This window comes from Rhincodon typus, chromosome 9, assembly GCF_021869965.1.
Source record: "Rhincodon typus isolate 14 chromosome 9, sRhiTyp1.1, whole genome shotgun sequence".
Classification (NCBI taxonomy): Eukaryota; Metazoa; Chordata; class Chondrichthyes; order Orectolobiformes; family Rhincodontidae; genus Rhincodon; species Rhincodon typus.
In genome coordinates this window covers 25,672,529-25,698,648 of record NC_063340.1, presented here as the reverse complement: position 1 = coordinate 25,698,648, position 26,120 = coordinate 25,672,529, and the positions used below count along the sequence as shown (strand labels likewise).

Genomic DNA, 26,120 nt, shown 5'->3' with positions numbered 1-26,120 from the left:
AAGGGGGCGGGATGAGGTTGGTCGGTAGGAGATGGAGGTGCGGCTTGGGGTGGGAGGAGGGGATAGGTGGGAGGAAGAACAGGTTAGGGAGGCAGGGACGAGTCTTTAGTTAGTTTTTAGCACCTTCAGTAAAAAGGATACTGTATGTAACATGCAATGTATAATTTCCCTGTTGCAACGTAGCAGTCAACGAATCCTTTTTTTCAATAAGCCGGTACAGTTTGCGAAAGGTAGGTAAAGCTGCAGTACGCATCCACACAATGAAATCTTCATTGATGAATCCATTGTTGTCCTTATCAGTTGGATCAAGTTCATACACTGGCTTTGGCCAGTTCACAGGTTTTGTGGTGCCTGTAATGTAACCCAAAATATAGCTTGATATTATCTTGAACTTAACCAGTTTCACTAGATAACTTTTTGGAATTTTAAAAGGACCTTTTGGAAATTTTTGTCTCTTTTAATTCAAAGATTTTGAGATAGTTATAGATGAAAAAATTCTGATTTTAACCTGAAGTTTATCTATTCAGAATCCTTTTTTTTATTTTGAAACTGATTTTACAATTTCTATATCTATTTTAATATTCTAATAGGAAGTCCAGCCAGTTCTGAAGAGTAACAACACTGGACTCAAACTTCAACTCTTTCATTCTCTCACGGATGCTGCTAGGCTTGCTCATTTTCTGCAGCGTTTTCTGTTTTTAAACTCAGTCCTCATGTTGGTCACACACTAAAGAAATTTGTTTCAACTTGAACCCATGAAACTCGCCTTACTGTCATTGCTTGGGTAGAAATAGTGTTCCAGAACTTCTCTACTCATTAATTCTGGGATTGGTTAGCTCAGTTGCCTGAACAGCTGGTTTGCAATGCACAGTGACTGTGGGTTTAATTCCCACACTGGCTGAGGTTACCATGAAGGATTTTCCTTCTCAACTTCTCTCCTCACCCAAGGCATGGTGACCCTCAGGTTAAACCATCAGTTATCTCTCTTCCTCTCTCTCTCTCTCTCTAATGAAATGCCAGCCGTATCGGTAGCACTATGGCAACCTTACCGGTGACTTATTAAAGGAGAAAATCAACTTTTATTCAATTCCTTTCAAGACTAGACAGCCCATATTTCTCCAGTCATTCAACCCTACTGCAATATGCATTAGACAACTGGTCACAGAGTCATACAGCATGGAACAGACTCTTCGGTCCAACCAGTCCATACCAACCATAATTCCAAACTGAACTGGTCCCACCTACTTGCACTTGGCCCATATCCCTTCAAACACTTCTTATGCGTGTACTTATCTAAATGTCTTTTAAATGTTGTAATTGTACCCGCATCCACCACTTCTTCTGGAAATTCATTCCATACATGAACCACCCTGTAAAAAAAAAAAGTTGTCCCTGATGCCTTTTTTAAATCTTTCTTCTCACTTTAAAAATATGCCCCTTTATCTCGAAATCCCCAACCGTAGGGAAAAGACTTTTGCTATTCACCTTATCTATACCCCTCATGATTTTATAAATCCCTAAGGTCACCCCTAACCTCCTACGTTCCACTGAAGAAAGTCCCAGTCTATCCAGCCTCTCTTTATAACTCAAACCCTCCATTCCCAGCAACATCCTGGTAAATCTCTTCTGAACCCACTCCAGCTTCATAATATCCTTTCTGTAACAGGCGACTAGAACTGGACACAGTACTCCAAAAGAGGCCTCACCAACGTCCTATACAAACTCAATATAACATCCCAACTTATATACTTAAAGGTCTGAGCAATGAAGGCAAATGTGCAAAATTCTTTCTTAACCACCTCGTGTACATGTGACGCAAACTTCAAAGGATTATCTACCTGAACTGCTAGGTTTCTTTGTTCTATAACAGCACCCAAGTCCCTACTGTTAATTGTGTAAGTTTGTTTTACCAAAATCCAATACCTTGCATTTATCCAAATTAAACTCCACCTGCCACTTCTCAACCCGATTGATCAAGATCTCTTTGTAATCATAGATAGCCGTCTTCACTGTCCAATATACTACCAATTTTGGTATCATCCACAAACTTACTAACCATGCCTTCTATATTTTCATCTAAATCTTTCATATCTACTGATATGTAATAACGATAAGAAATCTAGAAGTAAGCTTACAATCTTAGGAGCAACTGCAAGATCCATGTTACTCTCAGTCCAGCATTTCAAGCAAATCAATAGATGGTGCAATTTCCACACTCAGAAGAACATCCCTTAATGTATTAGTGTAGTACTTCTGTTTCACATATTTGCTAACCTAATGCTAATTTTTCTATTCAGCAGACCTGTTTGCACAGTATATTCACCCCAATAAAATCTCGATTAAATCCAATTAATTTACTGTCAGAGACCAAAATATATCCCATCAGATTCAAACTTGGAAAAAGGTATGCTTGCCACTGTACTGTTACAACTCTACACAATTTCTTAATTATAGGTGACTCATACAGTTGTTCTCAAAGATAGTTTTGCAATTAATATATTTAAGGTATTCAAGAAAACAGGGACACAATCAATTTTCATTTTTAACTAACTTGGGATAATTTCCAGTGTAGAATTTACACAAAAACAAACTTCATACAAATTGAAAAATATACCCAGTGTTGAAATGGAGTTACCTTTAAAAATGGTTGATAAATTGGAATCCCCAGTTGGGTTTCTGAACTTGACATTCTTGTCTGTCCACCACGCAATGCCTTTTTTAATCAATGGAATCTCAGTTCGAGTGCCGTTATCTATGTAGTACAGTACTAAAGTATCTAAATGAAAAATCAAAGACACAAGAATTATACTTCAAAAAAATTGACAGATGTTTCTCAAAGTTTAATGTAACTGTAGGCAGCTGGTGTATCAGTTCAAATACCTGGCAGGCATGTTGGGTGTGGGTGCATTGCAGGGTAAAGGAGAGAGAGAGGGGGAAGAGATAGAGAACACGACACAAGCCAATTCACATTTATTTCATGAGAAATTTTGAAAACACACAATATGGAATAAAGACAAGACAAAGCTTGCTCTCAATAACTCAGTGGCTAAATGCAGGTTGTAGAAAAGATCAATCAGGCTATGTAGATTATTTGCTCAACCATGAGCAGGTACTGGGGTTGTGGAGTGAACACTGCTGCTGCCCTTAGACATCAAAATAAGAAAAAAAGTCAGCTAAGAATTATGGATGTTTGAAAGTGATCCTTGCTGGAAGTTGGACTTCACGGTGATGCCATTTGTCAAACTTTCAGCAAGATTTGCCATGCAGTCTGTCCCATGAATCAACAACGGTCACCATAGTAAGATGCCAGAGATCATAGAGTCATACAGACCCTTCGGTCCAACTCGTTCACACCGACTAGATCATTCAACAATAGTCAAAATATTCAACAAAGAAAAGTGAGGAGGAAATCAAATTAGATCTACACAATTAAACAATTTGGTAGCCTATAAATCGTACACAACTGATGATACTGATCCACTCTAGTGTGACTGGAGCATTATCTATTGATTCACATATACTGTTTGCCATCATAGAGCAATCTGATCTGAACAATGGCCCTAGTGAATCATATAATAAAATCTTTTTTTTTGAACTATTTGCTTTCCAGCCCATTAATCCTATTTAAAAAGAAAAGTGTTTTATTCACTCCACAAAACTCGTATTCTCTTTCTCTTCCCCCCCACCCTGCCCAAACCCACCAATTTTAAGGACTCAGCTAAAAGATACTGTACCAATCTCTCCCAGTTCTCCAGCTCAGCTCTTTTTCCAACCTATTTCCACATCTCTGTTGTATTCCTTCCCAGGCCTGGATTGTCCCCCCGGTACTCATTATATATGAGGAACCACCAATGTATTGATCTTGTGCTCTCCTATACTTATACATATTATAGCATCTGCAAGGTGGTCTCTCTACATCCTATACCAACATTCTTATACCCATTCCAGATCCTTGCTGTGGCCACTTACCTGGATTTTTGTCTATTTTCTTGTATAATGAACAAGAGTATTCAAATGGATTGTACCATCACAAAATAGTATGCAATTACAACAAAATATGCTAGAAATATTTAGTAGGTCAGGCACCATCTCAGGAGAGGGAAACAGGAATTAACTTTTCTGATCATGGACCTGACATTTTGGTGGTGGGTGTTGGGGACTGTTAGGATACGGCACTGGGAATCTAGATGTCAGGATTTCTAACAAGCTGTTTTTAGACGGGAAGCATTTGGTAGAGACCATAGGGTAAGGTAGGTCACATTAAATGTGAGGAATTTCAAAGACTTGGTTGGAGGTGGTGTTGGGAGAAAAGGATTCAGAGGTTTTTGAAGGCGAGCCAAAGGGGCGGCGTAAGGTGTAAGGCACAGAGAGAGATAGAGAGTAAGAGAGATGAGGTGGGAGACTCAGAAGTTTGTGGGGACATAGCAGATGGCATTGAAGCCTCTGTGATAGACGGGGAGCTTCCCAGTTGCCAATGGCTTTTCAGGCAGGCACACTGAATCCTGCTGTGAATGAACAAGCATTTGTGCTGTACCTCCCGGATCAGCAGTCTTTGTTTGCCGAGTTCCTAGATGTTCAGAAAACCCTTAGAATAGTTTAATTATCTGACTAACCTTCCATCTCAAGTGAAAGTGGAAGTATTGGAGTTAGGGTCTGATTTTAAAACTTCAACCCAAACCACCCATTGTGTTTGGATATCTACCACCGCCGCTGCCACCACCGCCCCCCCCATTAACTTTCCCATGCTCTTCAAAAGAGTTGCCTGACATGCTGAATATTTGTAGTACTTATTTTATATCAGATTTTCAGTCTCTGTAGTATTTTGTTTTGGAAAAACAGTATGTATTCCTCTTTTACCACTTAAAAATATTTCAAATATACAAATCAGTAACACAGACACAGAATATGTCGAACAGGAGTGACTGATTGAAAATAAGACAAAGAATATTAGCAAGATTCATTGACAAGTCGTGCAATGAAATGGGACTGAAAGGACACACAAACAGAAAAGAACTAATGACAAGAGAAGATGAATGTCATTCTTCTTAAGCCCATCAGCAAAACTACAGTAATTGAATTATTTACAATTTCTTGATTGTCAATATTCTGAACGTCATTGCCTATTTCTTAAAACAAATGAGTAGCTGAATGGTATAATGGTTTGAAACAAACATTGTAACTAAATATCTTCATAATATTTTAACTAAGAATCAAATAGTCTCTGTATTATTTTGACTGGATGGTCCAACACACTCAACTTGAGAGTGCATACCAGCAATTTGCTCCACTGCTCTGTATCAGGCCTGTGAATGGCACATTTGGGATATAGCCTCACTGATGTTCTACTTTCATTCTAAATGACCTTCTTCCAATGAAGGTTAAATATGTCTGAATATTTGTTGTCTTGGTATGCTGTGCTACCAGGCTAACAAGTATTTTTACAAAGTAATATTCTTTCTAACACACAGAAGTGATGTATATTCACAGGTCTGTCTAACTCAAAACATGTATATAAACTATACAATCTAATTTTTATTTGATTATATGTGAAAGGTCTTGTATGGTTACCTACCATTAAACAGACTGTTTGCAATAGCTCCACAAGGGGCAATAGGTAATCCATCAGACATTCGATATGGCTCACATTCTTTACTGGGATCCTGAGTGAGGTAGAGAATAGAGATTTAATATTGTAAGACCATAGGTAATGAAAAGTCAAAAGATTTTTGTATGCTGAAAAAGCCTCACCCAGAATTTGTTGTAAATGGACATTGAAGCGAAGTAGGTCAGGTTCATTTTCTTTTCCATTTTATAATAAATTCAAATTCTTGTGACCAATTAGGTTCAGGGTACAAATATTGCAAGAGTGGACCAGGGAACGGGGTTGCTACAATGTATAAACTGACTGCAGGAAGCCAAACCAAAGAAGATTCATCACTAAATTTAGTAATGGATATGAAGTAGAGTAGATAGGAGAGATGTAAACATATGGGGGACTGCAAGGCAACAGTGCTCATAATGTACTACAATTTAAGCGGAAACCTAAAAACACAAGCATGACCAATAAAGATGACAAATTAATGATGAACTACAGAAAATTCAATGGAGGAACACAGCAGAATCTAGGAAAGTAAAAACAGGCAAATAATGGTACAAAACAGCAATGGGAAACATGAACGCTGGAAAAAAAAGTCCATTTAAGACACAAAAATATTAAATTCTACTGAAACACCATAAAAGCATAAAAGAAAAATCAAAGATAACGTTAAGTGCAGGGACAAAAAGGGATAATATGTGGAGAATACAAAGAGATTTGAGATAAGTTACAGAGGATTGATAAAAATATCAAGGTACACAAAACAAAATAGCAAGTGATCTACAACGATATTAAAGTCCTGTTCCTACCCTATGACAAAAATTGCAGGTGGGTAGTACAAAAGGATGGGATTAGTCAGAGATAATGTAGTAGATAAATATATCTAGATTCCAAGACGACCTTTGGTAAGGCAGCAAATAATAGGCAAATGAATATGATTCCCTGGCTCAATGCTGACTGACAGTGAGCGGAATGGATAGTGTCACTAAGACATTTTATATTTAACATTGCTTGGAGAGCTAAGTTTTGAAGGATTGTGGAGAATTGAATTATTCCAAGCTTTGGGGAAATACTTCAAGCGGATTTCCTTGAGTGGTCTGAAAGTTCACAGTGGGCAGTAAGTTTTTTTGGAACAAGTCTGCTTGCAAATCACATGACTGCTGATACCGCTTTGCTGTAAACGCTCACTGAGGCCAATTTTGAACAGTGACTGGCCTGAAGAGATGCTGGTTTTATCTGGTTTTATCTGGTTCTAGGAGAAAGAAGCCCAGTAAGAATAAGCCAGTTGGAAGAAAGCCTAAGAACAAACTATCTTGCTGATCACTTTCAGTTCAGAAATGAAATTCTCTTGTTGAGTTCAGGTGATTGAATAAGCATATTAAGGCTCAATTTCCTGAGCAGGCAATTTCTGCAAGACTTCAGAGACAACTATGCATGATTAATGACATGATCACACCAGCCAGACCATCATAGCAACAAAATCTGAAATTTCTAATAAACAGAAATTGATAATTTTTTTCAGATTTAGTGACCCTTCTTCACTAGACCAGAAACATTAACTCTGCTTTCTCACCACAGATGCTGCTGGGTTTCTCCAGTAATTTCTGTTTTTGTTTCATGCTTGCAACATCCGAAGTTCTTTGTTTATTTTATCAGAGCAATGAACTCTGGAACATTCTACACCTTATCATTTGACCTTCAAGAAAAATCCTTGACCAAAGTGTTTTGACTTTAGAAAGCAGAGAATTTGTTTTTCTCTTTTCCTCAAGAGAAATTGTGCGCATGAATGTTTTATGGATATTTTAAAGGTTAATACTTATACACAGCAAACTTTCTATTAATCAGTAACTATGGGACCAGGAGTGTGCCAGTTGCTCAAATATTCCGGATAATCAAGAGCTACGCATAAAAGTGCGGTAAACTCTGACCAAGCAAAGCTTCAAGACATCCACATCCCTCCAAAAATCTACATGAAAACATCAACACACATCCTAAACTCAATGTAAAAACACAAAGTAATAGAAACATAATGCAAGGGATGTACACATCATTGTTATACCTTACTTATGGTATAAATCGCGTTAGTATTTGTGGTATATACTTTTTTGCCGGTTTATCAAGAGTGCAGGTTGATCAGGCATAGGTTAAAACAAAATTTGCTGTACTTTGCCTGCATCATCCCTAACCTTTGGAAGGTGGATGGATGAATTGTAATCTAGGATAAAAGAAGCCAGAGAGGTAATAGCGGATGCTCGGAGGATTCAATCTTCATTTGTTACAGGCGAGGTACCAGAGGATTGAAACTTTGCAAATATAAGTTATTCATAAAGGATATTAGGAATAAGCCAAATAATTACATGACAGTCAATCTTATCTCTCTGGTGGGCAAATTATTGCAATCAATATTGTGAGATAGGATTAACCGTTACTTGGACAGGCAAGGATTAACCAGTGATAGTCAGCATAGTTTTGATAAGGGAAAGTCATGTCTTCTAAATTTTTGAATTTTTTGAGGGAGCAACGAGGATTAGCAAGAGTGTGGAGTGGATGTTGTCTGCATAAATTTTAGTAATGCATTTGACAAGGTCCCATATGGCAGACTATTTAAGAAAAATTAAAGCCCTTGGGATATAGGGGAATGTTTCAAGCTAGATCCAAAATTGGCTCAATGACGGGAAACCAGATGTATCTGCAAATGGAAAACCTACAGGGCTCAGCATTGGGTTTCTTGCCATTTATGACCTATATTAAATGATTTATACTTAAATGTTGGAAGCTTGATTAGGAAATTTGCAGATAACACAAAAATTGGCCTGATAATTGATAGTGAGCAGGATGGCTGTCAACTACAGGAAGATATCAATGGTTTGGTTAAGTTGGCAGAAACTCTGGAATTCAATCCAGAGAAGTATGAGCGTACACACTGGGGAGGAGCAACAAAGCACAGTGATACATAATAAAGAGGAGGATATTAAGAGGGACACAGGAAGCGAGAGACCTTGGGGTTTGCGTCCACAGGTCCCTGAAAGCAGTACAACAGATAACGTGGTAAAGGAGGCATTGGAGATGCTTTCTTTCATTGGGCAAGGCACTGAATTCAAAATCCTGGATGCAGTGCTGGATCTATACAAGACAGTGGTTAGGCCACAGCCTTAGTTGTGTAGTTTTGTTCACCACATTGCAGGAAGGACATAATTGGTCTGGAGAGAGCACAAAGGAGTTTTACAAGAACTTTATGAGGGCCTGAAAATTACAGGTATGATGAAAGAATGGGTATTTTCTTTCCAACATAGGTGGTGGAGAAGCAACTTAATCAAGGTATATAAACTAATCAGGGCCCTAGTTAGAGCAGGTAGGGGAGACCTAATTCCCCTAGAGAGGTCAGTTACCATGGGATAGAGATTTTAAGGTGACTGGTAGAAGGATCAGAGGGGACCAGAGGGAAAATATTTTCACCCAGAGGTATTAAGTACCTGGAATTCACTGCCTAGTTCTGTAGTCAAGGAAAAAACATCCAGCCATTTAAAAGGAACTTGGATCTGCACCTTAAGTTCCATAACCTACAAGTCTACAGACCAGGTGCTGGTAACTGCAATTAGAATGGGTGGCTAGTTTATTCAGTAGTGCAAAGATGATGGGCTAAATGGCCTCGCTGTGTGCTGAAACTTTTCTGTAGTCCTAAAATAACTTAACCGACAGCCACTTAAAAGAACACTAACAAAAATCAAGACTTCAAAGAAATCTTAACAAATTTAAATTGAAGAACTATTTTGGGAGGTTAATGATGCACTCCAGCCTCAGTGCCACCCACCAATGGCAGAAGACCTCGAGCATACTGATGAACATTGCATACTTCTCACCAGGGAGACCCAGGCATGTTCATAGCCATAAAAGACAGGCAGGCAGTTTGGTTGAATTACCTCCTCAATTACTCACTGCCTGGACCTGTTTATGATCAACTTGGCCAGGCCCAGGAATGGATCAAGGACCTGTCCCTTTCATGCTGGGTAACCAAAAAAATCAGGAGCATGGAACTGAGGTGCAGCCAAAATGTGAAGGAAAGCCCCTGAAGTTTTTGGGGCTGTAATATTATGCAATCAACAAACAGAAACACAGATACAAGGCTGCAAAAAATTGCAGGGAGTCTGAAAGTCCATGAACTGTGTAACCTATGTATTGCTTAGGACGATTCTATGCAACGCCCTTCTTGCCAAATCCAGTAGAAACTTTCCCACAGACATTTTGCCACCAGGGGCCCCCACCACCTCAAGATGACAAGCCAGAATGCTACAGGCTGCCATGGCCAACAGCTGCTCGGAGATTCCACACAGATGGTTGACAGGTGATTTCAAAGAGGTATTCATCTCATAAGGAGCCCAAATGAAGTTGATAGAGGAAAACTATTACCACTGGTAGAAGGCCAAGAAAAAGGGAGCATAAATTGGCAAAGGAACAAGAACAGATATGAGCAAAAAGTTTTTGTGTAGCAAATGGTGATGATTTGGTAACATACAGCCTGAGAGGGTAATAGAATACATTTAATTGTGGCTTTCAAAAGGGAATTAGATTAAGCACTTGAAGGAAATAGATTTGCATGGTTGTAGGGGAAGGGCAGGATTGAGTCTAGCTAAATTAGTACTGCAATGAGACAGCAAGGATTCAAATAGTTTCCTCCTGTGGTATAACCATTCTGGTTCTATGATGTGAACGCTATACTACAAAAAGAGAGACAAAAGTTATGGACATGATGATAATCAATAGAAAAGACAAACTAAAAAGAACAATTTAAGTTGGTAAATCACCTAGTCCACTGAGAAATTTATCCTTGATTGCTAAAACCACTCAGAGGCATTGATCACAATATTTCAGTCCTCAATAGATACCAGAACAATGCTAAAAGACTGGAAGGCTGCTGATGCTGTAGCACTATTCAAGGAAAGAGAGACATAAGCCCCAGGGCAGTCAGTTAAGATATCAGTGGCAGGAAAGTAAGTTGAAACCATTTCAGAGACAAAATACACTTTCATTCAAAAAAACACCCTGATCAAGGAGACCCAGCATGTATTTGTTAAAGGAAAATTGCAAATGACTAGTCCAGTTGAATTTTATAAGAGAAGGTCAATCAAGATAACACTTAATTAGATAACAAGGTGTAGAGCTAGATGAACACAGCAGGCCAACAGCATCAGAGGAGCAGGAACGCTGACTTTTCGGGCCTAGACCCCTCTTCAGAAATCATTTTTGAAGAGGGGTCTAGGCCCGAAAAGTCAGCGTTCCTGCTCCTCTGATGCTGTTGGCCTGCTGTGTTCATCTAGCTTTACACCTTGTTATCTCAGATTCTCCAGCATGTGCAGTTCCTACTGTCTCTAGAACACTTAATGGATGCATTAACTTCTGGAAGGACCACACAGGTTTTTATTCAGTATTTGGAAATCTATGGAATTACGGGAAGAACGTCAGTATAAATTTAAAATCGGCTTGGTGACAAGAAGAAAACATTGGTGGCAGGTGGATGTTTTTCAGACTTGGTGGTAGATTGTTCCCAAAGAACAATTTTGGGTCAATTATTATGCAGAAGTTTTATAAATGATCTCGGCAGCATAGGGATCTGTAAAAGGTGAAGATGATACAAAGTGATAAATTATGATGGGAATCATTATTAGACATCAGGATAGTACAGATACGATGATGAAATGGAAAGAAGCATGGTATACAGGGTTCAAGTAAGAAGCAATGCACTTTTGATGTAATAACTTGGAATATGAATATTATGAACAGCAGAATTTTGATGTGTAGATATGCAGAGAGACCACAGTCCCTGGTGGTCCCATATGCACAAAGATTTTAAAGATCATAAGACCAGATGATAAAGTGATTAAAAAAACTCTTGAAATGTTAACTGTTTTTCCTTTTTGCAAACGTTGCCAGAACTTCCTGGTTTTGTTTCAGACCTCCAGCACCCACAATTCTTTTTGTTCTGGTGTTAAGAATACATTGCCACATCTCCTCCAGGTACAGCCATCTTGAAAAGGTTCAGCTCTGCTCTCTGACAGGATTTCTGTTTGAGCCTTCCTTCTTGTTCACCATCATTATTTTCATTTTCCCTCCTAGTGTCTGACATGGTATTTGCCAAAACTCACTTTCATAGCCACAACTCATCCTTTAGTGACTCCCTCCAACTCAGACTGATTGCACATGGATTCCAACTGAAATTTCATCCTTTTTGTTTTGAATTCACCCGCGATCACAGGTATCTCTATGAGGTATCTACGCCCCTTCGGAATCTTCCTCCTCTCCCCTTCCCTCTGGCTTCACCCTTCCTCTAACCTTCACCGCTCATCCTGTATTTACCATACTTTCTTACCTTCTACTGTGATGCTGAAGGATTTGTACACAGCAAAGGAAGTGGTTTTATCCCTTTACACCCCCACCTCAATGAATTTCAAGCAAAACATGACATCAAACTCTTCTTCCAATGTCTTGGCCCCGTGCCTATTTCTTTGGGCTGGAGTCCGCTCCCAACCCACAGAATTTTTTTACCCACCTTCAACACTCTCCCTCCATCTGACCCCTCCCTCTGGTCTCTTACCTGCAGTTGACCTGTCCATTGAGAGCTGTCGACATGACATTAGTCACCTCAATTTCTCTGCTCCCCTCACCCATTCTAACCTATCGCCCTCTGAAGTTACTTTTCCACGTGTTCTCGGATCCAACCCTGACTCTAATCAAGCCTGCCAATAGGGTGGTGCTGTTGTTGTCTGCTGTACTGACATCTACCTTGTGGAGGCTGAGCATCAGCTCTCTGACATCTTCTCCTATCTCCCCTGAACCACAACCCTACCAAACATCAAGCTATTGTTTCCATGTCTGCTACCTCCCTCATTTCATCCAGGGACAGACACACACACAGGTTCCCAGCTCAATGGCCCCCGAAATGCAGCACCTCACATTTATCTAAACTTCACCTGCCACTCCTCAGCCCATTGGCCCATCCCATTGTACTCTGAGGTAGCCTTCGTCACTGTCCACTCCACCTCCAATTTTAGTGCCGTCTGCAAATTTACTAACCATACTTCCGACGTTCACAACCAAATTCCAATCGCTCATATCATGTACCCCTTTCAGAATATTCCCTTTTATTGTGCATTCCTTTTTAAGTGTTTGATCTCCCTTAATGTATTATCTCACACTTAATTAGAATTCCACTTTCCTGCTCACACCACCAACCCATCCACATCATTTTGGAGCTTACAAGTATCCACTACATTGCACACTACGTGGTCAATTCTTGTGTCATCTGCAAACTTCCAAATTTTGCTCCCACCACCCATGTTCAAATCCAAACTTGAAATGTATGAAACAAACAACAGGGGTCCCAACATACAGCCCAATAACACACCACTTGAAATTTGTATGTCAAAACGAATAAACGTATGTATTCTCTATGCAGCTTTATTTAATAAATCTAATAGGAAACAAAAAAAATTAAGGGAAGTGGAAAGAGTTTTAGAGAAAACAGATACTTAACTGCCCTGTTCCGTTCCTTGCTAGAATGCTAGCAGAGCCATTATTGCAGCTTTTAATACTGTGCTACTTAGAGAATGAAATTGACTGCACAGTTAAATTATCCAGCAGCTATGGGACCAGGCATGTGCTGATTGATCAATTATTCTAAATAATCAAGAGGTCCCCGCAAACAATGTAAAAACACACACTAAGTAATATAAATGTAATACAGTGGGTATACACGTCACTGTTATACTTTATTTACAGCATAAATCACTTAAAAATGATGCAACTTGCCTTAAATAAAACTTACCAGCAGTGAGCCTTCTCACTTGCATCCTCACCTGACTACTCTGACATTGCGGTATATTGTGGTATTTGAGGAGAAATTAACTCAAAAGTGAATTAACTGTTTATATTCCATGTAGCTATTTGACTGAACAACAGAGGTAAATAAATTTTAAAAGCTATGATCATTGGACAATACAGCAAATCTCACAGTATTTGAAGCATATAATTTTGCCTGTTTATCAAGAGCGCCAGTTTATAAGTGCTGGTTAAAACAAAGTTGCATTCTCAACACTCAGCTGCTAAAATTATTATTCCAAAAGAACTTCCACTTACTTTTAAAGAAGCCTTATCACCATTAAGCTGACTGTCATCTCTTGATTTGACATATCGCCTGTGGTTCTGATAGAAATTTGATAATCCATAATACATGAAAACGTTTCCCTGCAAAATATATTAAGTTTAAACAAGGTTCAATTAGAAATTTTGAACAGAAAGCTACTTGCATTTTTAGGAAAGTTTCTGTAAGACATTGTACAAGCTTGCTAACACAATCACCATCAAGGTGAACACAATCCATCTTTATTTAGTATATAGGTATAGTATAAGAAGTTTTTGCGGTGACCAACAAAATAACTTACAATGAAAAGATGGTTGAGCTTCACCTGGGACACTTCCAAGACTAATATTATTGCCTCTCCTCCTACTTTTCAGTAACTGAGTTAGGTTTAAAAACAATTCTGTGGAGACCCTTGTCCCTTTTGCCAGATATAACAATTTTTAAAAAAAATTGTTATAATTTTGACACAGCAAGTTGTATAATGTCATGTTTCCAGCATGTACAATTTCCAGTCAGACTTAATGTTCCTATCTGGCTATGAACATCTAATGCCATCAAGAGCACCGCATGGCATAATGGGAGCCCTACAAGACAGAAACAGAATTGGCTTGATTACTCCACTGGATTTATTGCATAGAGCCACTTCCTATTGCTGTCTCATACTGTTTAATTTTAAAAGTTACTGCAACAACAAAAAAAAGAGCATCTGATTTCCACTACCTTGTAGGTCATTAAAATCACGTCGGCGCTTCTGATCCTAACAGACAAGACTTTAAAGATGTCACAATGTGTTAATGAACCTCAACAATCATTACATCGTCTCTTTAAAAATAAATGTTAATTTTATGTTATTCCTGAATGCTCATGGGTCTAGAGTATAGACATGTTTATCACTGAAAAGTTTCAATAAACTAGTTCAAACTATTTTTTTCATACTACTGTTTCTAATGTCATCTTGTGCAAACTGCTGCATAAATATTTTCAATGAAAACAAAAGATCCTGACTATTGCAAAGTATAAATAAGCAATATTGCATCATACTAATAACCTACTTCAGCATTCTTTCACGGTATCTTTGTTCTAAGAAGCAAAGCGCATCACTGTCTCCTACACCTGTCATTCTCATCAATCAGAAGGAAGAAAACGTAACCATAATTTAAACAGTACAGCACCAGGCCCCAGATCCAGCATTCAACAGACTTCATAATCTTGCTCTCTGCTGCCAAAATTGTGAACTACCACAAAATTATTTTGAAGGGCATGAATAATCCTGATCTTCTACTGCACAATTAACCAAAATTCAACACAGGCAATCATCCACAAACACTTCCTTTCCCACCAGCCAAAGGAAGTCGAGTGTTTAAAACCCTCAAACCTCTAATAGCTACTTTCATTTAAAATTTGACCAATGATCTGTAGTCTGTGTTTAGAATCCAAGTTAAGAGTCTAACATCTATATTAAATCCATTCAATCTTTATTTCAACTAAAAGCAAATGAACTCTCTCAACCAAATCTTTAACCAAAGATGTTGAACATGATTATGTAACCACGAAGGCAAATTGCCCACTCAAAACAGCCTTGCAAATATTCTAAAACTGTCTTTACCAGCATGCTAAAAAATGAGGAAAGCCAATTAAATTTCTGTGCAACAAAAATAAAATAATACATAAAGCTAAAGATTTTTCACAACTAAAATTTTTAATCCACTCTACTGCTGCGTGTTATATTTGAGGGACAGAAATGATGCAGGAAGAAACACTTACTTAATTATCCATTATTCACATTGGAACTATTACTGAATCAAGGACAGGGACTCAATAATATAAGCAAAACAACAATAATTGATAAATTAATGGCAACGAAGACAGACAAACACTCAGGACTAAACAGAACTTTGGAATTTTATTGCTGTGGCATCGACAAGGTTCTCATTGTTAGACAACTGTTGTTTTAATTGGAGACTGGTGCTTCCATGGTACTTCACTATTTTAAAAAGGTGACAGTTGAAAATCAGTTCCAGACCAGTTCACTGAAGCTTTGATAAAGTTATAACAGTCTGTAATTAAGGATAGGCAGTTATCTACCACATTTTCATGCTCAAGTCCTTTGGACAAATTTTAATAAACAAATACTCAACACTTTGATTAGTTGACATTTTTAAGAGAAAAGTAGCAAGGATTTGTACAATGTAGGTTTTGTCCAGCAAATCTTTAATTTTAAAGAGATGGTCAGCTAAAGTTCGAGCTCTTTGAACAGAGGGCAAATTATTACCTGGTTAACAAATTGAAATATTTGCAAGAAACAAAGCACACAGTAATGAGTAGATACTCCAACTGGCAGAATATGATGAGTGATCTCTTTCTACGTTCCATGTTCTATCCATTCAATTCATTGATAATTTAGATGATGGAACTGATGGCTACACATCCAAATTTTCCAAAGATACAAAGATTCAACATTGTAAGGTATGGATATGGAAGCTAAAATTAGAGAGATATAGATTAATTGAACATGCAAAATCGTAACAAGTGGATTTCAATATAGGCAAAAGGGGCATTTTGTAAAGAGTGAGACGTCCAAGAAGGATTGGGTTCCAGACACATTAACCTTTTAAATTTCATGAAATTGTATAGAAAATAACCAAATACTGATGCGCTGCTTTATATGTACGGGGAAAGAATACATGAGGCAGAAGTCATGTTTTAGCTGTACAAAATCATAATTAGACACAACCTGAATCCTGGACGTCATGGCATGTGCAGCCTCGACTTACTACAACGATATCTGGATACCAAGGATTAAGCTGCAAGGAGAGATTAAGCAAACTAAGGTTTTAATCCCTGGCAATTAGGAAATTGAGAATTTATCCCAAGTTTCAAGATATTAAAAGGAGAACAAAACAGTAGACTGGAAATAAAGCATAAATTATACCAAACCTCTCAGGATTGAAATTATGAAACATTTATTCATGCAAAAAATTCAAGTTTGCAATTCTGTTCTGCAAACAACAATCTATTAAAATCAGTTATAAAATTAGCAAAAAAAATTCAGTGTTATGAAAACAGCAATCTCACTGAATGGGAAAACAGACTTGAGACACTAAAATGTTTCGTTCCTGTGACAAACTTACAAATTGGGAGCAGAAGTACAACATTCAGCCACTTGAGCCTACTCTACCATTCAATGAGATCATGGCTCAGTTATTTTCATTTCAAATAGATATAAACAAATACATTATAATTGGAATTATGGAGACAGTGGCTGCAAGGTAATGAGGGATGGGAACTGAGTATCCAGGGGTATTCAGTATTTAGAAAGAACAGACAAAAGAGGAAAAGGAGGAGTGGTGTTATTACTGATTAAAGAGGACATTAAACGCAATAGTGAGGAAAGCTATTATGTAGAATCTGCAAGGATAGAGCTGAGGAACACCAACGGGAAGAAAACAATAATGGCGGTTCTTTATGTATATGGATCACCAAACTGTAGTGGTAATTTTATGGAAGGCATTAAACATGCAATTAGAGCCAAAAACAATAAAAGATACAGTGGTAACTTTAATCTGCATATAGATTGGGCAAACCAAATCAGTTACAATGCCACAGAGGAGACATTCCTGCAGTGTGTATAGGATAGTTTTCTGGATCAAAATATTAAGGAACCAAGTAGAGGACAGGCCGTTCTAGACTGGATATTATGTAGTGAGAAAGGAATAACTGGCAATCTAGCTATGCGAGGACCCTTGGGAAGAATGACCATAATATATAGAATTCTTCATTAAGATGGAGAGCGACACATTTGATTCTGAAACTAAGGTCCTGATCTAAAGCAAGGAAACTACGATGGAATGACATGCAAGCCAGCTATGATAAATTGGACAGAGCTGTTTAAAGGGATAATGGTGAATAGACAATGGTAAACATTTAAAGAGTGAATGAAGGGTCTGCAACGATTAGTCATTCCTGCCTGACACAAAGGTAAAAGAAGAGGGGTGGCCTGGCTATGGCTAACATTAACTATTTGATCAAAGGAAGGGCCATACAAATTGGCCAAAAAGGCCAGCAAACTTGAGGATCAGTTTAGATTTTAGCAAAGGAGGACCAAGGAATGGACTAAGAGAGAGGGGGAGAAAAGGTACAAGAGTAAGCTTGCAGGGAGTTTACAAACTGATTATAAAACTATTGTAGATATGTGAAGAGAAAAACCAGTAGTGAAGTCAAATGTAGGTCCTTTACAAACAGAAACAGGGACGTTATAATGGGGAAGAAAGAGTTGACAGACCAATTAAATATATTCTGATTTTGTCACAAAGGAGGACACAAATAACATCTCAAAAATGTTGGGTAATGCATGGTATAATGAGAGAGGAATTGAGGGAAATCAGTATTAATAGAGAAATGGTGTTGGAGAAATTGATGGGATTAAAAGCCAACAAATCCCCAAGGCCTAACAATCTACATTCTAGAGGACTTATAGAAATTGGCCCGAGAAATAGCGGATGCATTGGTGATCATCTTTCAAGATTTTATACACTCTGGAATAGTTCCAAATGGTTTGGAGGGTAGCTATTGTAACCCCACTATTTCAAAATGGAGATAGACAGAAAACAGAATTATAGACCGGTTAGCCTGATATCGGGAGTAGGGAAAATGCTGGGAGTCCATTCTAATAAGATTTAATAACATGGAAAACAGTAAAAGGACTGGACTGAGCCAGCATGGATTTACGAAAACGAAATCACGCCTGATGAATCTATTGGAATTTTTCAAGGATTAACTAGTAGAATTGATTGGGAGAACATGTGGATGTGGTTTACTTGGACTTTCAGAAGTTGTTTGATAAGTTCCAACGTAAGAGATTTGCATGTTAAATTGAAGCATATAGGACTGGGGTCAGTGTACTGACATGGATAGAAAACTTACTTGCAGACAGGAAACTAAAACAGGTCATTTTCTAAGTGGTAGCCAGTGGGGTACCACAAAGATCAGTGCTTGATTCCCAGCTGTTTACAATATATATTCATGATTTAGGTGAGAGAACTAAAGATAATATCTCCAGATGACACAAAGCTGAGTGGGAAGGTGACTTTTCAGGAGGATGCAAAGATAGATCATAGAAGATCATAGATCATAGAATCCCTACAGTGTGGAAACAGGCCCTTTGGCCCAATAAGTCCACACCAACCCTCAAGAGCATCCCATCCAGACCCATACTCGTGATCATGTGGAACAGCATAGCAGACTCAAAAGGGCCAAATGTTCCTAAGTTTCTAGGTTTCTATAATCCACGTTCCCATTGAGTCTTCCATTCCCTTGCCTAACAGAAATCTGTCTCCTGCCTTAAAACTATTTAATGACACAACCTTCTGAGACAGTGTTCCAAAGCCCTACAAACCTCAGCAAAAAAAAAAAAAGTCCTCTTTTGTCACGAAAGGGCAATCCTGAATTTTATAACAATCCCCAGTTCTGGACTGACACAAAAACAAACAACCCTTTCACGTTCAACTTGTCAAGGCCAGATGTGATTTTGTACATTTCAACCAAGTCAACTCTCACCCTTATAAACTCCTGCAGAAATGAACTCAGCCTGTCCAATCTATTTTCATCAGCAATATAGCCTCTAAGCTGCATGGCTGAGTGGCCACTTGGTGGTTCCACACATGCCAACAGGGAGACCAATACACTGGCTTTCAATTCCAGACCTTGTCACTATGCACGACCTCCATGCAGGTCCACACAGCAACAAAAATAATTTCAGGGAACATTGCTAATAGACAACTCACTCATTCCAGGAATCAAATGCTGTAAACCTCCTCCGATCCACCAAAGCACTTACATCCTTCCTTAAATAAGGAGATTATAACTTCATACAGTATTGGTGAGACCACATCTCTAATATGTTGTTCCAATGTTCCTAAACTTAACTTAAAAATGTAAAATTCTCCCCTCTTACATTTAAAACTCTTCAAAGCCAATACTAACAAAGTGCACATTTGTCGAAATAACATGCAAAGACTTACCTCTCCCTTCCATGCATTGCCCTGCCACTCCAGAGGTGCAACCAAGAGACCCAAGCCCTGATAACTTTGATGCAGTCTGGGAAAACAGACTGCTGCTGGGACTTAACAAGGTGATGCATTGGACCTTATTGCAGGGTATTGATGAGTTTCCATTGTATGCTCCAACCATGACTATCTTAAAGTACAATGACTTGCAGGTATAGCTGGAACCAAATGAAAAGAACCCCAGCCCCCAATAACAGGCCAACCCCTAGACATTCCACTAAACTGCTAAATCATATTCAGTACCGTACAGCAATGTAAAGCTGTCTGCTTCAGACAGCAGATTACCAAATCCATCACATAATTTTATTTAATTCTGTGCTTTCATCTCCAGGCATATCATCTTTCAGCCAGCTTCACCCTAAAGAGAATCTTTTTACCCCTTATACTGTCAGGAGGCTAGATGCTAGCAGCCATTGTAAATCTGGCATGTATGGATTAGGTAGCCCTCATTGGATAGGCAGCAGGCACCATTGTCAAGAGCAACAACAGCACGTCAAGCAGCACAACCTACCATAAAAACATGAAAATACAATGCCCCCTTTGTTTTAACCACCATGTGCATTCACATCACATCAGAGAACATATCAGTTGAGAGGTGCAACAGCTGTTTGTCTCACAACAACCTAACCATAGCAGGTAAGGGTCCTAAATGTAGCAGCTATGTTTTTATATCTAATTATATTTAGGTAATTAATTCATACCTCAAATGGCTGATCCAGCTGGAAAGGAACTTCACATGTACACGTAGTATTCCACGTACCATTCATAGCACAGCTATTACAGGGAGAATTTGGTTCAATGCCCGTATAATCAATCTGGGGGAAAAAAAATGTTTTAAAAAATATAGCGCAATTCCTAAAACATCATATACAGAATGAAGTGACAGTTCTAAAATCAACCACACAATATCAACAGAACAAAGCCTTCAAAGTTTACACAGAAGTCAAAAGAATCAGTAAATAAAGAAATTGACAGACATTTCTAAGATAACAGCCTCCATTATTTTTCTATGCTGCACATTTTTGTTGTGCAAGTCAGAATATCCATGCTGTGCATTAAACATAAAATATAATTAAATATTAACTGTTATTTATCATTTACACAGCCAGACCCACCTCAAAGTGCATGCCCAGTCTACTGATCACAAAGGCAGGTCTCACTCCTCAGTTCCTCCCTATTGCATCTGTGGGTGAACTGCTGAGCCCAGACCAGGAGATTCTCCTCGAGAAAGATTCCCTCAAATACAATCTACATCACCCTTACATATCATTTATGAGACTGTTTCTTAATTGATGGAGAGACAACTAGCTCTCCATAATCTCAGACAAAGAATGGAGCAACCAAAACACACAACAAAAAAAGAATTGTATCCTAGAAGATCAAGAATCTCAAAACTGTTCAAGGCTTACGTTGATAACATGCTTTAAACTAATATGGTGAATTTTAGCTGTATTCTTAACTACCACAGTGCATAAAACTAATTTATTGAACATATTAATATTCAACAATTAGTATACAACAGTGCACACTTACCTTCCAATTACATAATAGTGTTCACACTTTGAATCAAAAATAGCTCACACAAATATTATTTCACCTATAATTACAATCCAAAACAAAAGAACTGATGTTGACAAAGTTGTGGCCCATATAAATGGTTCAGGACTTGATGCAATGTTGTGTTGGGTTCTTCCATTAGAATATTTTAACCTAGTGTGCAAAGATTGTAAGTATCTTGGAATTTTGAAAGTTTAAGGGTCAGCAATGCCACCTGACTAAGCAAAATAAGTTCCGATTTTGAAACATTAGAATTTCTAACTATTTATGGAGTTTGCCATTCAAACAATAGAAAATACTAAACAAAATCCATCTGTAGAAAATTTGTTTTTCCACAAGGCAGCCTCAAATTGTCCTTAGCGTTCATTGAATTGCAAGGTGAAAAACTGATCAACAGCGCAATTTTTGGCCATTAAGTAATGATGATCTGCAGAGTATCACAGTATGTGTAGATCAGTTTACTCAGAGACATCGATGTATGCCCATTTCCAAGGGTCACAATATCTATTCACAAATTCAAATCTCCAAATCTCCAGCATTTAGAAAAGTTAAAAATACTCTTAAAAAATCTTATCTGACATAAATACTTGCCTTCCAATTATTTCAAGGTGTACCTTTGTAAAATGCTGTACAATTAGAGATTTATTTACCTTTCACAAGGGTATGACAAATTAAGTACAAAATCTATGTAAATAAAAAAATACAAATTTGAGCTCTACACAGCACAGAAAAAGCTGATTTAATGAATTACCTTATGTCAGATTTCTCAAAACAATTCACAAAAGCATTGTTACTTATGCAAAGACAGAAGCAGTTATATGACAGCAACATTGCACAAACAGCAGTAAGAAGAAAGAACAATTAACCTGTTTGTTTTGCTTGTATGTAGACTATACAATGGTGCTCCAATATTTAATCAATCAATTTCCTGAATATTTCCAAAATGCGTATCAAGCCAACTGTTGGCAAACAGTATGAAGTTGCTATTTAATAAAATTTAGATGATACAGGAAAAAGAGAGGGGACAAGACTTATAAAATTCATCCTGACAGATATGAAATGTCCACCATATGCAGGTGCTCAATGAAGTGTCCAATATGCATTCAAAAGCAAGCAAGTCAGCCCTATGATCTAATAGGACAATGGCAATTTCACTTTTACCATAATAATGCTAAAGGGGAGCAAATATAATTAGAGTACAGAATAAACTATACTTCTGAACAAAAGTGTCATTTTTTTTAAAAAACAAAAGCATGAATGTTAGTGACTAGGGTATGTAAAAGTTGGCAAGAATGTAATTACTTAATTGAAAGCAGTGAGGTCGCTTCCAAGAATGCATAATCTTTTAATGTTACAAGTGAAATAAACTGTGAAATATATAGAGTTTGTTTTTTCTTTATAGTGACAGTGAAGTGTAGGTGCACTCTGTCATGTGCATCTGAACAGCTGCAATTCCATATGATAAATTCATATGGAAATGCTTAACTTTCCATTCTGGTTTGAAGAGTAGCAGCAAATAAGTTTCTAAAACCAATTCTCTTTAACATCTAAACATTTGTCATTAGAAGTTGGAGAAAAAGTAATACTTTCCATAAGAATATGTTAGAACAGCTAACAGAACTAACATGCTTTACAGTTTACACACAACACTAAGAAGAATGGCACACAACTGAACTGAGGCACACCTTAAATAAACAGAACATTTCATCATTTAGAACATACAGCACTTATTAAACACCCAGTTGGATTTAGTCATCAGATATTTTAAGCTTCTCTGCATTTCCTAGTGATTAACTCTAGTCTTGGTTGTTACTCTAAAGGCAACCAACTATAAACTGCTCTGAGAATCACCTAAGCCCTTCAATTATGGTTTTGTAATCCCTGCCCACTCTATACAAACACATCAACTCTTCTAAATAGTATCTGATGTCATTTCTCCAAATAATGTATTCAGTAGGCCTGTATTCCATCTCCCTAACTGTCACATTTTCTACCATATAGTCATCATTAGTGGTTTTAGGATTGTGGTTACTGTCTATTTTTAAAGTGATAATCAGATCAAATCACAACTTAAACTTGAGAACAGTGTGGTTTTAGGTTCAATTTTGGAAACAAACATTTGTGAATAACCAATCATCTAGGCAGTGGGAATATGGTGCACTCATACCCAACATCGTTTCTATTAACCCACAATATGATGTGAAACTTACTCATCCAAGGAAAACTTTTTTGTTTGCTACCAACACATTTACTTGTCTGGTTCCAGGGACTCTTCCTGTTTGATATCAGAAATAAGTCAAAGTTTAACAACCATCATATTGCTTGGAGTTCTGTCACTTCCACGATGGAATCATAGCCCAAAAACATCTGCTGTTCTTCATCTAGCATCATTTTTCCCTTTGTTTCAAATCCCATAAAAAGACGTGTTTTCAAGACAAATTAAACAGGACGGAAGTCTTTAGCAACATCTACCAACATCCAATGGGAAGCTTTGATCCTACATTGAAAATCCACATAAATGGCAAAAACTAAAGACAAACAGGTCCAGGATGAAGAAAGAAGAAATTATATTTGTAAAGAAAAAACAAAGAAATAAAACAACTGTTTTCTACTAGCTTTTCACAATTACTTCAAAAGAGGTGTTCCTCCTGTCAAAATACATGATGAGAGCAGAAACAGAAATAAATACCCTTTTTTAAAGGCTAATTGAAACAAGATAAACGGGGCAAAGGAAGGAAAATGAAAACATTGTGCATGTCAAATTACAGCATTTATGTCTGAAATTTGAGGAGATTTATCACCACCACTGGTCTGATGTTAATATTGAACACTAGAGCTAAAAGTGAACAAGAGGACAGGAATTTCTCTTGTCCTTCAGACAGATGAAAGGTTTGCTATCAAACTCATTCTAGCCAGTTTTAATATAATTACCAGACATTGTTATTTTTCAATGATGCCTCAAAATAAAATAAGTGATATAAGATACTATTCAGAGTTAACAAGGACAACTTAAACTGAAGATTCCTGCCCAGTACTTTTGAGAGAGATCTTGCATTCAGCTTTCAAGGGCTAAAAAGACAGGCCCTGGCTTGCAAACCATACATCTTAATGGGATTATTTTACAGTTATTCAGAATCATTGAACCTGAAAAAAATTGCATCAGGCCGAAATCCAATAATTTTTACCTCAATGTTTATTTTTCAAATTCCCTTCCTTTTTCATGCACCATATTGTACTTGGGGCAAAAGGTTTATGATAACAAGGCAACATATTTGCTGGAATTTGCCAGTGTCATATCTGGTCCTTGCTCAATTACAGCCCAAGTAACTAAAATTTCTTCTCTGTAGGAGAGGGAGAAAAAGGAGCTGCTAGGTGGAAACTATTTTTCCATAACGGCCTGACAGAAATGAGTTAATTCTCATAGCATCATGAATCCATGCACTTCATGATTAAAGTTATAGGACAGAGTTTCAAGAACTGATGGCACTCTGATAGTCAGTTTGGCACTGAACACACAAAGTTTATCTGCAAAATGAATTTACGTGCAGAATGAGATATACACTTTGATACTTGGTAAATACTTAGTCTAATATAAAGTAGATCATTTTTTTCATATCAAAATCTGCAGTTAAACTCAGTTTTTGTCAATGTATATGATTATGATTCAGCAGCTGAAGGGTGCACTTCTCGGTAGGTCTATTTGCTGGGCAGTAACTGGCACACACAAAGGCACATTAGCAAAGCAGAGAACTAGACCTCATGACACGCATGTGGCTACCAACAGTTGGTGACACCAAAGGTGGGGAGCTCAAAAACAGCAGAAGGAAAGCAGAGCCCAGTAACAAAGTTATCCTGGCTGAAGAGATTGTGTTGTGAGGAATGGATGAGATTGGTGGAATGAATATGGTTGGCAACAAATAGTTGGAGATAGCACAGGAGGGTTTAGACAGTAGGATAGGGATTGGCATGGAAAGAAACAATGAAATGGTGGATTTGTCAAGTGTGGCAAATAGCAGGGACAATTATTTAATGCAGTTTATTACTCAAAAGTTATTTTTGATGTTAATCAAGAAAATTCACTAGATTTGATGTTTTTGCAAAGATGTATTATTTTAATCATTTGACATCAATGTTGTTTCAACAGATGAAGCTAACAGTTCATATCAAGCGTCTACACAATCTAACCCGAAAGAGAATGCCACCACACAAATAAATTGAAGAAAGGAGTAGTTAGAATATCGCTTCAAAACAGGAATCCTAAACAGTGACCATCATGGAACAAGGTTCATAGATAACATGCTGTTATTTTTCCCAATAACAGACAGTAAAATTTTATTGGCAAAGAGACTGTACATTCATCAAATAATATTGCGCTCACTGGATCCAAACCTGTCTTTTCAACCTAGAAGAAAACAGTTTCCAACTAGACTTTCACATTCTATAGTTTTAAACAAATAAAATAGTCAGAGCCCTAACAAAAATATGTACTTCTGGACCATGTTCGCACATAGACAGTTTTAAGTAGTTTAATTCCAAACATTGGCATTTTGACTCTGTTGATATATTTGGTGAAAGAATAACTGCACCTCCTGCAAAGAGGTACTATCGGTGCCACCCGAAGGTTGCAGGAACCACAACGATGCCACCCGAAGGTTGCAGGAACAGCAACTCATATTCCGCTTGGGAACCCTGCAGCCCAATGGTATCAATGTGGATTTCACAAGTTTCAAAATCTCCCCTCCCCCCACCGCATCCCAAAACCAGTCCA

At 37.8% G+C, this 26,120-nt stretch overlaps 1 protein-coding gene across 2 annotated transcripts in view; it reads right to left on the bottom strand.

Moving 5' to 3' along the window:
- LOC109929779 (cell cycle control protein 50A-like) overlaps positions 1-26,120 on the bottom strand; it is a 32,511-nt gene that overhangs the window by 4,782 nt on the left and 1,609 nt on the right. For both annotated transcript variants that reach the window (XM_048600644.1, XM_020529353.2), the window contains exons 2-6: positions 20,497-20,610; positions 13,727-13,834; positions 5,573-5,660; positions 2,636-2,776; positions 142-351 (exon numbers count right to left, since the gene is read on the bottom strand). In XM_048600644.1, coding sequence (XP_048456601.1) covers positions 142-351; positions 2,636-2,776; positions 5,573-5,660; positions 13,727-13,834; positions 20,497-20,610 — 661 coding nt within the window. The remainder of the gene's footprint in view (positions 1-141; positions 352-2,635; positions 2,777-5,572; positions 5,661-13,726; positions 13,835-20,496; positions 20,611-26,120) is intronic.